Source organism: Pituophis catenifer, unplaced genomic scaffold, assembly GCF_029215685.1.
Source record: "Pituophis catenifer annectens isolate HBS135680 unplaced genomic scaffold, rPitCat1.0.hap2 SCAF_3, whole genome shotgun sequence".
Classification (NCBI taxonomy): Eukaryota; Metazoa; Chordata; class Lepidosauria; order Squamata; family Colubridae; genus Pituophis; species Pituophis catenifer.
Window position 1 is genome coordinate 171,554,627 of NW_027256883.1, and position 13,508 is coordinate 171,568,134.

A 13,508-nucleotide genomic window follows, 5' to 3' on the forward strand; every position below is an offset into this window, starting at 1 on the left:
TTACTAAGTCTGTGCAAAGCAGGGGCATTAGTGGGGAGTCAAAATATCAAGATGGCAGCAGTGACTATACAACTGAAACTCTGCCCCTTTTAAATATGCATTTATGCAATCTATGTAAAAAGGCTGGGCTCTGATTGTGTCATTGTGGCCATCATTTTGACTTTTTTTTGAACCCTTCCTGAATGCCCTAGGAACAAAGCATTCTGTAAATGTTTTGCGCTTTGGGAAATGCCTCCTTCAAATGTGTTGGACAGCTTTACACTTCTATATCTTTTTCTGAACACAATACACAGGACTGGTAACGAAGCTGAAAAATAATTGTTTCTTACAGAAATTTTATTTTTCAAAATGAAACTAAGGTAAATTTGTTTTGTTTAGTTATTAAGAACAAAAGGCTACAATACCAAGAATAATGTGGAATAACCTTGAAATTTCTAAACACAAGTATAGTAAAAATGTTACAGGTAATCCTCGACTTACAACAGTTCATTTAGTGACTGTTCGAAGTTACAATAGCACTGAAAAAGTGACTTATGACTGTTTTCCACATTTATGACCATTGCAGCATCCCCATGGTCATGTGATCAAAATTCAGACCCTGGCAATCGACTCATATTTATGACTATTGCAGTGTATTGGGATTAAGTGATCACCTTTTGCAACCTTCTCACAAACAAAGTCAATAGGGAAGCCAGATTCACTTAACAACTGTGTTGCTAACTTAACAACTGCAGTGATTCACTTAACAACTGTGGCAAGAAAGGTCGTAAAATGGGGCAAAGCTCACTTAACAAGTGTCTCATTTAACAGCAAAAATGTTGGGCTCAATTATGGATTTAAGTCGAGGACTACTGTATTAGAATAAATTAAAGTATCTTCTTTGGTTTTGTTTAATTAAACCTATGTCAAATAAGTTTAATTTTGAAAAAATTTCAAAGAACTGTAGAAATGCTCTATGTACACAGATCCTATGAAAAATATTTTCATCCTCTAAACATAAACACATTCTTCAGAAAAGAGAAAAAAAATCAGAAATAGGTGTGGTTTATAATGAAAAAGGCAGTATTGCTTCTAGGCAATACAGTAATATATGTTGGATGATGTCCAGTACTAAAATAAACACAGCCCTTGATTTGGTGCATTTGAGTTGCTGCATTTAGGCCACAAAAATAAGAAATATCGCAGTAGGTCGCAATGAACAAAATTAGAGGAAAACTAGGCATCATCATAGTTGTGTTTAACTTTGGTGTGGAGTCTATGCAATGAAACAATTGTTCCTCCTTATGAACTGAAACCGCTGCAATTTGTGAGCATTTTATCTGGCAATCAAACATTTTCCATATTTTCCTTTGTTTTCCCTCATAAGAACAATGCTGGAGAATTAGTAGATATGCATGTCTGCTACATGCATATTTATGGCTCCATAAATAAATGGTGTAAGAGGAGGAAAATATGAACCAGAAGATATTCAAGCTATTCTTCTGCTTCTTCTAGATGGATGGAATATATTCCCTGAGTGTCTTCCTTCCATGCAAACTGTTTCAAGAGTCAGGTGCTCTGAGGTTCATAATCCAAGAGGAATTATAGAAGAGAATACCAGGTCCAAGAGACATTCTGTCCTCAGTGCTATAGAAGCACCAATGGCCACTTGCTAGAAAGGCCATTTTCCTTGCCATTCAGACACAGGAACCTTCATAAGGAAATATCATGAACAAATAATTTGCCATCACAGGAATGTTCCTGAGTTGCTCACAGCGCTGTTTGTGTTTCTGAATGAAAAATGCTTCCAAACATTTCCTAGAAAGACATAGAGATTTGCATTATAAACTGATGCCAACATTATTAATAATGCATCACAAAATTACATTAGATGTGGGTTTGGACTATGGTTTAGATCAGATAAACTTTAGTTATAATTAAATTATGGAATTTGGTTTAATCGTGACTAATTTTTCCTTTTGATTTTAGAGAAACAAATGTTAATTCTGTTTGAATTTAACCATTATGAATTCCTTATTACTTATGCTTAGATTTTATTATCTGTTTACTCATAACTGTGTGCTGCCACAATTTACAAATTTTAGGCAGTTTACACTATAGTACAATACAGAAGCAATTCATTATAAAGCAATATAATCCTGAACAAAGAAATACAATAGCTAACATTTCAATATAACCACCACTGAATTCAACCACAGCATGGTAACATTGATTATTGGAAGGCCTGTGGGGAGACCAGTGTTTTAACTGCTATCCTAAATATTAATAGGGCCATCTTGAGTTTAGAGAGGCAATTTGTTCCAGATGAAGAAAGAGATAGCAGGTGTTTAAGTCCCACTCCATCTATTTCCCTTACAGTGAGCACTACTGGGATGGGCTCCACTGGGCACCACTGGGATGAATCAGAACAGAGGTCTCATCTCTTTCTCAAGCCATGCAAACCAGAGAGGTAATCATCAACCACCTTCAATTGCAATTGGAAGCAAATTGATACCTATAAATAATGCAATTCCTGCAACAAGATAACAGTACTAACTGAAGTTTTTGAATGTGTTCAGTAGCATGAGGTGACTAGAGCATGAGAGATAATAGACAATACATCTGGCAGAGGAATGAATCAGACTCTTCATTTAAAATCATTTTGTTCTTTTAACTGACCTCTTCCAAATTTTGGAATTCAGCACTGCTATCTTCCAGAGATTCATCTGAGACAGAGACTTCAATCTGATTTGACCTCTGAGTAGGAAGAAATGGTTTGTTATTGTTTACAAGATTAACATACGATAATAAAGGTTCAGAGTCTATTTTTTTAGTCAGATATCAGCATAGGATTCTAGAGGATTCATTTCATGTAACATACATTTCAATAAGTTCATGAATCAATACACAAATATGTAAGATGATTAACCTGAGTTACAGCATAATATAAATTTTTTACGGTTTTTTTCAGGAGCCACTGATAATGTTTCAGCCTTGTAAGACATACATTTAGCAAAATCTATTTTCCCCCAATGTCTACACTTCTCTTTTTCTCCTTTTAGAATTTTGACTGCTTGGCCATGGCAACTGAATTACCAGCTACAGTTTTGGTGATCATGAGAAAAAGTGGAGGAGCATACATTATATCATTACCGTTGTTTGAATTGTTATGTATCCATATTTTTAAAAAAAAATTAAGATCAGGCTATAAAATAAGGTAGTAAATATAACTAAATAAGTGAATTATGTATACCTGTTCTAGGACAGAATGACAAGTAGCTCTGCTGCTGTTCATTGTTGCAAACAAAACAGCATCATGGATGGTCACAAAGAGGTGGCAAGGCTCAAGACCTCCTTCTTCAAAGACTCCCCCAATACGAATATCATCATATACTTGAGCTGATGAAAAAGGCAAACTTAAAATTACTGATTGCAGATCATTTCTTTTTCACTATAACTGCTGTTGGAGAGGCATTTCTAAAACCTTTTAAGTCAATTAAGTAAATTCTATTGTTGCGCCCATCTGAAGCTCAAATAGATTGAACAGGAAGACTGAAAGAACTGCACTGCTGCTACCTGGATAATGAGCTTATTCAGCAATATACTCAGACAGAGTTGATTTTACAAGGCAGAACATTTTTCAGGGAACAGGAGAAACCTGTACCACTTAGGACTGGTTAGACTTGTTATCTTCTTTCAAAGATAATCATTTTAAATTTTTCATCTCCATATATGTTACTTTTGGAAGCCTTGTGCTATGTAAACTGCCTTATGGACTGATCATTCACCAATGGCTGAGTTTAAACTTTGAAGCTATCTTGCATTTTAAAATGAACCCATACAACCAGTGGTGAAATCCATTTTTTTTTTACTACTGGTTCTGTGGGTGTGGCTTGGTGTGGCTTGGTTGCCGTGGCTTGGTGGGCGTGGCAGGGGAAGGATACTGCAAAATCTCCATTCTCACCCCACTCCTAGGGGAAGGATATTGCAAAAATCTCCATTTCCACCCCACTCTGGGGCCAGCTAGTATTTGCTGGTTCTCCGAACTACTCAAAAACACTCTGGTATTTGCTGGTTCTCCGAACTACTCAAAATTTCTGCTACCGGTTCTCCAGAACTGTCAGAACCTGTTAGATTTCACCCCTGCATACAATTCATATGTTTGTGCATGCATACTACTAGAAGGCTATCTCAAGTAGTGTGATTTCATTTCTGCTTTTTTCAGGAGCAAGTATTACTGTAAACCTTTTCCTTGTCCTAGATCACTAAATTTAAAGTGTATTTAAAGTATTTTTATCTTGAAAAAGAAGCCTTTGAGTCATTGTAATTTTATCAGCTTTGTATTTGTTTTTAAATTCTAAAAAACCCAAAAAATAGCAAAATGAAACTATTGCTTGAACTGTGATTTTTCCAGTCCCTGGGCTATACTACATTGCATGTGTAAACCTACATATGACATGATATAGTAAGTGAACATTCAACTTTTGATATTTGCCACCAGAAATGATTCTGCCTCTTGTTAAATGGAAATCAAATGAACTTAGGTATACGGGTTTGTCTCTTTACCAACAATTACCAAGCATCTTGTTCTATCAGCTATGTCATTAAAGTTCTTAAAGTATTAAGTATCTATATTTCCCTTATTCCCCATCTCTTTCAATTGTTTTATTTGTCTTTCTATATTAAACTCTGAAAACGTGGATTCTTTATCAATCTATAAACGACCCTGGACATTTTTCAGCTCAAACAGTATAACATTCTAAATAAATAAGTTATAAAGAATAAAATTCTTACCAGGTATGTTTGCAAGAAAGACCTTAATCCCAATCCTTTGGTAGTTGGTACATAGCTACACAAGAAGACAAAATGAGAGAGTGCTGATGGATTGATTTTGCATCGTTGTGGCCTTAAAATTTACAATAATTCATTTAATGTGCAGGTATTAGACATCATATATTAAGCTCATTTTTTTCTTAAAAAAGCCAAAGACAACACAGCACTGAATTTTCCAAAGTGCCCAGTTACTAATGATGCAATATATAGTCTAAAACCAAATAATTAGAACGGAAATGGAAATCATAAGACTCACTTTTATTTATAAGGTATATCTTTGAAAATGAAAATAACATTGTATTTGGTATATAGAATTGAAGCCACAAACTGCATCTCCTTATTCTGTGGCTTGCTATATAGTACTTAAGTCAGAAAGTTAAAATAACAATGTAAAAACTCATATTTTATCTACTGAAGGCACAGTATTTGTTTGTTTGTTTGTTTGTTTGTTTGATTAACAGAGTGTTAGTTGTTACTTTGATTTCACAAATAATCTCCAGGCTTCTTATATGTGTTCTCTAGAGACAACCTCTCATTCTGACTATACTGAGTTGTCCACCTTTCCAATTTGCAGCCAGAAGTACAATGCTACTTGTATCAAATTGAGTCCTGATTAACCCTATTTAAACAGGACATTTTAAAGACTAGCTTCAGTGAACAAGACAGGTTCCGAAAGAACAACATACCTTTCCCAAAGCTTTTGTACCCATCAGATCCACAAAACAAACTCCACTCATGTCAAGAATAATGGTGTGGAAGTTAACAAAAGGGGGTGCTATGTTCATAGGATCAATTCCGGAGGCTGGAATAATGCTGCAGTTGCTGTTCCTATGATCAGCTGTGTTTCTCTGTTCACATGAGGTATTATTTGGGCTTAAAGAGTTCACAGCTGGGTTGAAGACAATATAGGAGATGCTGTTGCCATTGGAAGCTGTCTGGTTGTTATTGGTATCTGTTGGAGAGGTGCTTTCAAAATCCTTATGGAGTTCTTGCAGAGAAACAGTCTGTAACAAAGAAAAGTAGTTATTTTACAAATCTGAGCCAGGTACTCAGAATATTTAATGTGTGATAAATATATGTGTAAATTGTTTTTTTTTTTCTTTCTAGGATGAAAGAAAATGCCATTTTTGCCTAGCTGTAGGAAACCTCAGTTGTAACCTAGATCAGAGATGGCTAACCTTTTCCAGGCCAAGTGCCCAAAGCGTGTGTGTGCAAATGCGCATGGCGTGCCCGAAACCCCAAAATGCAATGCGCACACAGCCCCGGGTGGTCCCCTGCACATGTCCTGCCCCCAGGGAAGCATGTGGCCCCTCTACATCTGCCCCACATACATGCACGCGTGCTCCCCATGCCCCTGCCCTGTGCATGTGCACGCAGCCCCCGCACATGTGTGTACGTCTCCCCTGCATGCACTCTGCCCCCACGCATGCGCGGCAGAGACCCGAAGACCAGCTGGCTGGCGGGAAGCATGTGCACATGCGCAGTGGAGCTGAACTGAGGCAACGGCTCGCGTGCCATCAGAGAGGGTGCTGCATGACACCTCTGGCACGTGTGCCATAGGTTCACCATCACGGACCTAGATAATTGCTTGGTTACCTTGTCTTTTCTGAAGATAGATTTGAATTTGCTCGTTTTCTGTACTGCTGCTGTCATCTTTTCTTGATTTTTCACAAATTTTTTTCTGGCCAAGTAGACTTTGATGGGATCCACACCAGTCTGTTTAGGGGAAAAAAGTATTTAGCTGCATTATCTTCCTACGTGGACTTTTGGGATATTTGAATGTCAACGTGACATATAAATAAAGAAGTACTATTTTTTTATGCTAAGACATAAAAAATAAAGCAGAGGACCTCTACTTAATTAATTGGATTTTTTGTTAGCATGCAATAATAGAAATTATGTTAACAGATCCCTGGTTGGTTTTTAAAACCATATATTGAAACTATAAAAATATCATATGAAATAAAATTGAATTTATTATTAGATAACAAACCATACCAACATCTCTCTGGGAAACACTGAGGAAAGTCAAGACATAATTTTGCAGTATAAATGTTTGTCCATGAGCTACTTTTCCTTTGCAATAAGCTTCAGCAAGCAGACATTATATTTAAGAAGTTTAATGCCAACCTTCAGTAAAAATATTTTTAGGGTGGACTATGAATAAAAGTACCCCTTCCCCTAAAATAAAACATTAATAAAATATTTAAACCAAAACTTGAAGCAGTGTATAAAGAAGCACATTGTACTAAAAAAACTTAAGAGAAATAACAATATATTTACCTTTTTTTTTTTTTTTGGCTTTAATTTATATGCTGCCCTTCTCCAGAGACTCAGGGCAGCTTACAATGCATTAAGCAATGTTATTAAAAAGATATCAGAAGAACTATCGATTGTCTCCCTGGAAGATAATTTTGCAAGGAGCCCTCTCATCCCACAAGACCAAAAGAGATTTATAGAACTATATGTGTGAGTGCACATGCACACACATGTGCATGTATGTGCATATACAGAAATGATCCAGCCTTTTGTTTCCAGTTTGGATATGTTTATATTTGCATCAAAATTTCTTACCTTTGCAATAACTTTCTCCCTGAATATTTCTGAATTAGCAAAATATAATGGGGAGCAGTAGGTGACAATTTTAATCCCTTCTATTTCTTGAACCTACAAAACAAGAGTGACAAATTTCAGTAAGAGAATATTTCCTGGGACCAGCAAAATGAGAAAGAAGAAAAAAAATAGGGAGAAGTTAAATTATACTTTGTCTTTTCAAAATAATAATATCAACAATAAAAATAGTTATTGTTTTTCAATCATGGGTTAATTAGTGCAACAAAATAAGGGATATATGTTTAATGCTGTATATAGTACAGATATATAACCTCTAGATCATAATGCTGCAATTTCAGGAGTACTACAAAGTCTTTTTCAGATTAAGTCTTTTAAAATTTGTGACATAGAATAAAACTTAGGTTTCTCCAGAATAGTTGCTGCGCTCTATTTTTTAATGTGATGAAAAAGGGAAGTTGTTTAAGGCAGGAAAAATAATATCAATTGTATTACAGAATTCAATTTAATTATAATTTTAAATATGGTTATTATCTTTCCCCTTTCTGGTTCAATGGCAATAAAAATAAGGAGTGATCAAAAGAGCAGAAGGATTTTCTAGTTCTGCTCGCTTTCTTCCCTTTGCCAAAGGGATAAATAAAATAAAATCTCATCCTATGCCATTAAATCATCCCATATCTCGGCTTCAAATGAAGACCTCTATTTGAAAGGATTGCTTATTTTCTCTGTTTTTGGTTCGCATAACATCTGCTATAACTGAGAACACACTTCAGCAATATGTGCTATGCAGTGGTGGGTTTCAAATTTTTTTTACTACTGGTTCTGTGGGTGTGGCTTGGTGGACGTGGCATAGCTTGGTGGGTGTGGCTTGGTGGGCATAGCAGGGGAAGGATACTGTAAAATCTCCATTCACACCCCACTCCAGGGGAAGGTTACTACAAAATCCCCATTTCCTCCCAATCAGCTGGGACTTGGGAGGCAGAGAATAGATGGGGGTGGGGCCAGTCAGAAGTTTTACTATCGGTTCTCCGAACTACTCAAAATTTTTGCTGCCGGTTCTCCAGAACTGGTCAGAACCTGCTGAAACCCACCTCTTGCGCTATATATGTAGGATTATTAGGGAGAAATGATTCATTTATGATAGAAGGCAATGGTGGATGGCCCAAGAAGCAGTCACAACGTAGGCTCCATTCCTCTGGCAGCTCCTGGAAGCTGTCCACCAATGCCACAATGTCGCTATAGTACATCCAATTCTTTTTTTATTGTTTTAAACAATTTTTGAGTGAATGGGTGAATTAAGAATTAAAGCAGCCCAGAGGAAAACCATTTCCATTATAACTTTTAAAACTATTTCCAAAACCTCCTATTTTCCCATAATGGCACCAAAAGTTTGGGTGTTGGTAGTCAACAGTGCTTTTGACCAAAGAAAAAGAGGTTGGACTGGACCTGTGGTATTAAATTATCTCATTGCATTTAAGCCATTTGCCATATCATGTGATATGGTTTCATGAAGCCTAATATCAGATCATAAATGTCAGAATTATGGGTCCTCCAAATAGTGTGGTTATATGGAGAGCTCCTTGATTTTTTTAATAATCCCAAACTATTCACATGAGGAACAGAAGAAATCTAAAGATAAAAGAGTGACTTTTTCAATATTTTTGAAATAAGAGCCAGTAGCAATAATGCTGATTCACAGATCATGAAGCCATAGTATTGCTTGAGCATTTTGCCTCTCAGTTTCTAAACTATGGCTTCATTGGGATAGGCTGCACATCATATCCAAACAAACAAAAATGTTTTATAGTTTAGCATTATGTAGAAACCATAATCGCTCAGCAAAATCAAATCACATCAATATGGTATGAGGCTCTTTTGTTGCTTCCATTACCTTGCTGTAGACTTTGGGGTTCTTGTATATATCAGTAGAAGCTACAGGGCCAAGGACAGAACCATTGCGACTGGGAAAGAAAATAATGTAACATGAATGTTAAATTACAGGTAGCTAACAGATGCAGTTTACAAGAAATATGCACACAGCAGTAAATGCTAAAGAGGAGGGTGATTTTTTAACCTGCTAATTATCAAACTATCATTGGCCAGGAGTTTGAATCCAATGTTATCTTCTGTAGAGTGAAGAAGATAAGAAAGCTTAGAAAGGACTGTGTCTTTGGTGGCATAAAAGCAAGCAAGCAAGCACATAAATAAACATTTGCAAGGAATTAGCTCTCATACAAAAAATACTAGAGAAAATCTACACAAATTAACTGGAACTATTTTGAATTCCTTCCCCCCCCCCTCCGCCCCACCCTGAGTGATTAATTTTGATGCTGGGAGAGGTTTCCTTAGTGAAAGAGATGAAGGGTGTGTCTAGAAGCAATGTACTACTACTCATATTCAACTATTCTTCCTTTCTCTTTGTCAGAGATTGTTACCAGGTATCAGGAAGATGACAGGAGTGATGGGAAAGCTTAATCCTTCAGAGTGGAAGACAATATTTGCACTCTGTAGGAGTGGAGGAATGAGATGGAGCAAGAATCAGTCAGGATGGGGAAGCAGTCACAATGCAAAGAACTAGAGAGAGAAACAGGTGAGAACTTTCATCTGATGCAGTGATGCATGGAACAAAATAATCTCATTTCCAGATCTTGTGGAGCAGCAGGAGAGTTTTAGGTAGCTCTGACAAAGTTATGAGGGGTGACTTCCAGAGCAACCATAGGGAATTTGGCCAGTGGAAGACATCTCTTCAAAATGCATCTGCTGCATTTATTGGAAATTCTCTAAACAAATTAGGCACAGTGGTTTTACAATATGCAAGTGTGGTTGTATCTGCAGTTCAATCCTTCTCCCTGCTGGTAATGAACTGAGTGGCCTAGAATTTTGGATGTTACCAACCAGCACATCCAAAGACTACTAGATTGGGAATAGTAGAACTGGATTTTCAGAGAAAAGAAAACCTCAATGGTTTTTAGAGAGTTTGATTTAAAAAAAAAAAGGTGAAGATTACAGCCACAATGTGACTGAAGCTCCATTTATTTTATATGCGCTTGCAATGCAAATGAAAAGCAGGTTGAACTTCAGTCACACTATTGTGGTCACCATCTTGATTAGTTCTCCCAATACCCTGTGAATTCCTCTGGAAGAAATGGAAAATAAGTGTGAATCAACATGTTGTCTGAAGCATACATTAAAAAAAAATCTAGTTTGTTTTCTCCTATGTGAACGCATGATAAAGTTTTATAGATATATTTCAGAATACGAAAATACACTGAAATTAAGAATTGAAAATGAAATAGTTATTGTGGAGATAGAAAGGGATGAAATTTCATGGAAGTGGATTATTTATTATATGTGGAGCTGGACATTTATTACAATACTCCTGCATGCAGTGGGAATCACAAAGATACACTTCACAAGTAAATAATCACAATACTTAATCACAAGTAAATACCAAATATCACCAGGTGAGGGCAGACTAACGATAAAAAATTATCTTCCTAAATCAATGTTTTTCAAACCTAGCAATTTCAAGATGTGTGGATTTCAACTCCCAGACTTCCCCAGACATCATGCCTAATTCAGACAAGGAAGCCAGGATCAGCACTTCCAGTATCGCATGTACACTGTTCACTGTTGTAAATTCCTACTGTAGAAAAGTTTCTCTCTATCTATAGGTGTTGTTTATCTACAGGTGGTGTCCCAAAGGTGTTTTTTTAGGAGGCAACTGGACTTTCTTGTTTTTTCTTTTTGAAGAAGCTTCTTCAGCTCTGATAGGATAGTGGGGAATGGAAGGATTTATATTCCTTGCAGATACAGCTAGTATTTTGCATCCTTTTAGAGGGTTGTTGAAGCACTTGGAGGTTTATCCGTGTCCTCAGGGTCACCTGAGTAGTGCTCCTGGTTCCTGTAGTCTGCATTTTTTTCTCTGAAAATCCATTCCTACTCCCACACCATTCAAAGGGTGTTCATCCCAAATTGTATAGCTAAAAGTCTGTAGAAATTCTCAATCATTCAGGTCATGGTTGCCCAAAGATGAAAAAGAAAAGAAAAAACAAGAAAGTCCAGTTGCTTCCTGAAAAAGCACCTTAGGGACAGCCATGATCTGGATGACTGAGAATCTCTACCAACTACTAGGTGGTGAAATTCTCACATAGTGAATTTTGCCATCTTAATTTCATGAATGGAAGTAGTTTATAATTCTTCTATCTTCTGATGCTTTGGACTGTAGATATGAGAAAAAAACATGTCTTGTCCTGTGCCATAAACTATACTGTAGGACGGTGATGGATAACTTTTTCTGGACCGAGTGCCCAAAGCACGCATGCGTGTGTGCCCCTGAACCCCCAAAATGAATTGTGCATGCAGCCCTGCACATGCTCCCTGCCCTCCCTCGCATGTGTGCATGCCCCCTCGCCCTGCCCCTGCGCAGAGACCTGAAGACCAGCTCCCCGGCAGGAGGTCCGCGCCCATGCACAGCGGAGCTGAATTGGGGCGACGGCTCGTGTGCCATCAGAGAGGGCACAGCATGCCACCTCTGGCATTCGTGCCATAGGTTCGCCATCACGGCTATAGGATTCCTGTGCTGATAGAAACCAACATCTTTTGCTTTCTAAAAATTACTTCCCTGGGAAGGAAGACCAATGGTCAAGTAAAGATCCATCTAATATTTGCTTTCCTCATCTTTCCTGCTCTTTTTCTCCTTTTCTATCATGTCCATTAGAGAATGGATAAAAATTATTCCATCTTTCCATAATCTGTCCAGCACCTAAAACACTTTGAATGCTTCCTGAATGTTTATTTACCACAATAGCAATAATACAGTGCATAAGCACATCTAGATGTTCCATAGACCAATCATCTTTTAGCTGAGGTTAACAGAGAAGCTAGTATAGCACCCAAGACTGGCTTTCACAAGTAAAGTCATGATGTGGAAAGATTAGCTTAGATCAAAAACCCGTTACTTCTTACATTGAGCCCTTGATAAGCAATAAAAGGAAATTCCCTTGTGTATACATGGCAGAAGTACTTTCCAATTCCATCCTTGGAATATGTTCACAGGAAAGATAGATTAGCAGTTTATTAACAGTGGGTAGTTCCTTCATGTTCCACATAATGCCATTCTGATTTTCATTGACATTTTGACATAAATTATGGAAAATGTCTCTACTGATGCATTAATACTCACAACTGGGTGTGGAAAACTACCACTAGGATGGAAAAACCCACTCCCACAGCGAGTCCAATAGGCAAGCCTAGGAAGAATGCTGATAGGAAGCTCACCACCCAAACCATCTGTGGAAAGAGAGAAACACAGCAGGTTACTTCCTTTGCACTGAGCCCAAGCTTGCCGAAGTGGATAAAGCAGAGCACGTATTTGAAATACACCTGCATAGCTTTGGTTTATGGAGACTAGAACTTGGAGTTACATTATTGCCTTTAGATAACTCAAGATCAGATACTCTAGAGGCTTCATTAATATGCATCTGGAAACTCCTACAAATGCTGAAGTCACTATTCTGTTTTTTTGTAAATATCAAGATTGTAACCTTGCCCCAGTGGTGGGATTCAACCAGTTTGCACCACTTCGGGAGAACCGGTTGTTAACTTTCTGAGCAGTTTGGGGAACTAGTTGTTGGAAGAAATCATTAGGGCAGAGAACCAGTTGTTAAATTATTTGAATCCCACCATTGCCTTGCCCTGTATGAAAATAGTTCAAGTGCAGGGCAATTTCATAAACACCAAGTCAAATTCTAAGACCACATGCAACAACTATTCTTTTCATATATTTGCTCTGTAGCAATGAACACTATCATCTCTCTGTATATCATTGTAGAATAAATATTTCCCTTTCCTGAAAAATGCCCAGGCAACATCAGAAAGCACTGATATAATCTTCTCCATTATGCTAACCAAGCATAATCACTGTAAGAATCTCTATTCCCAAGAGTAATGTGAAACAGAAGACATTTGTGCCTGAATTTCCCTTTTCCCTTTTTACCCTCTTTTCTTCCTAATTCTTTAAATAACAACAATGGCGGGTTAAACTCTTTAGTTTTTACTAAAACAGTCGTTCTTCAGTTACTGTTACTATAATTTTTTTATTGACTTATGAGTTGCTCTTGGAA

General features: G+C 37.2%; 1 protein-coding gene across 1 annotated transcript in view; it reads right to left on the minus strand.

Moving 5' to 3' along the window:
* Positions 1-1,749: 1,749 nt before the first annotated feature.
* Positions 1,750-13,508, minus strand: part of SLC26A9 (solute carrier family 26 member 9) — a 34,041-nt gene continuing 22,282 nt past the window's right edge. The window contains exons 12-20 of the mRNA XM_070939792.1: positions 12,569-12,675; positions 9,275-9,344; positions 7,387-7,479; positions 6,409-6,528; positions 5,499-5,816; positions 4,774-4,828; positions 3,233-3,378; positions 2,659-2,736; positions 1,750-1,797 (exon numbers count right to left, since the gene is read on the minus strand). Of these exons, the coding sequence (XP_070795893.1) occupies positions 1,750-1,797; positions 2,659-2,736; positions 3,233-3,378; positions 4,774-4,828; positions 5,499-5,816; positions 6,409-6,528; positions 7,387-7,479; positions 9,275-9,344; positions 12,569-12,675 (1,035 nt within the window). The remainder of the gene's footprint in view (positions 1,798-2,658; positions 2,737-3,232; positions 3,379-4,773; positions 4,829-5,498; positions 5,817-6,408; positions 6,529-7,386; positions 7,480-9,274; positions 9,345-12,568; positions 12,676-13,508) is intronic.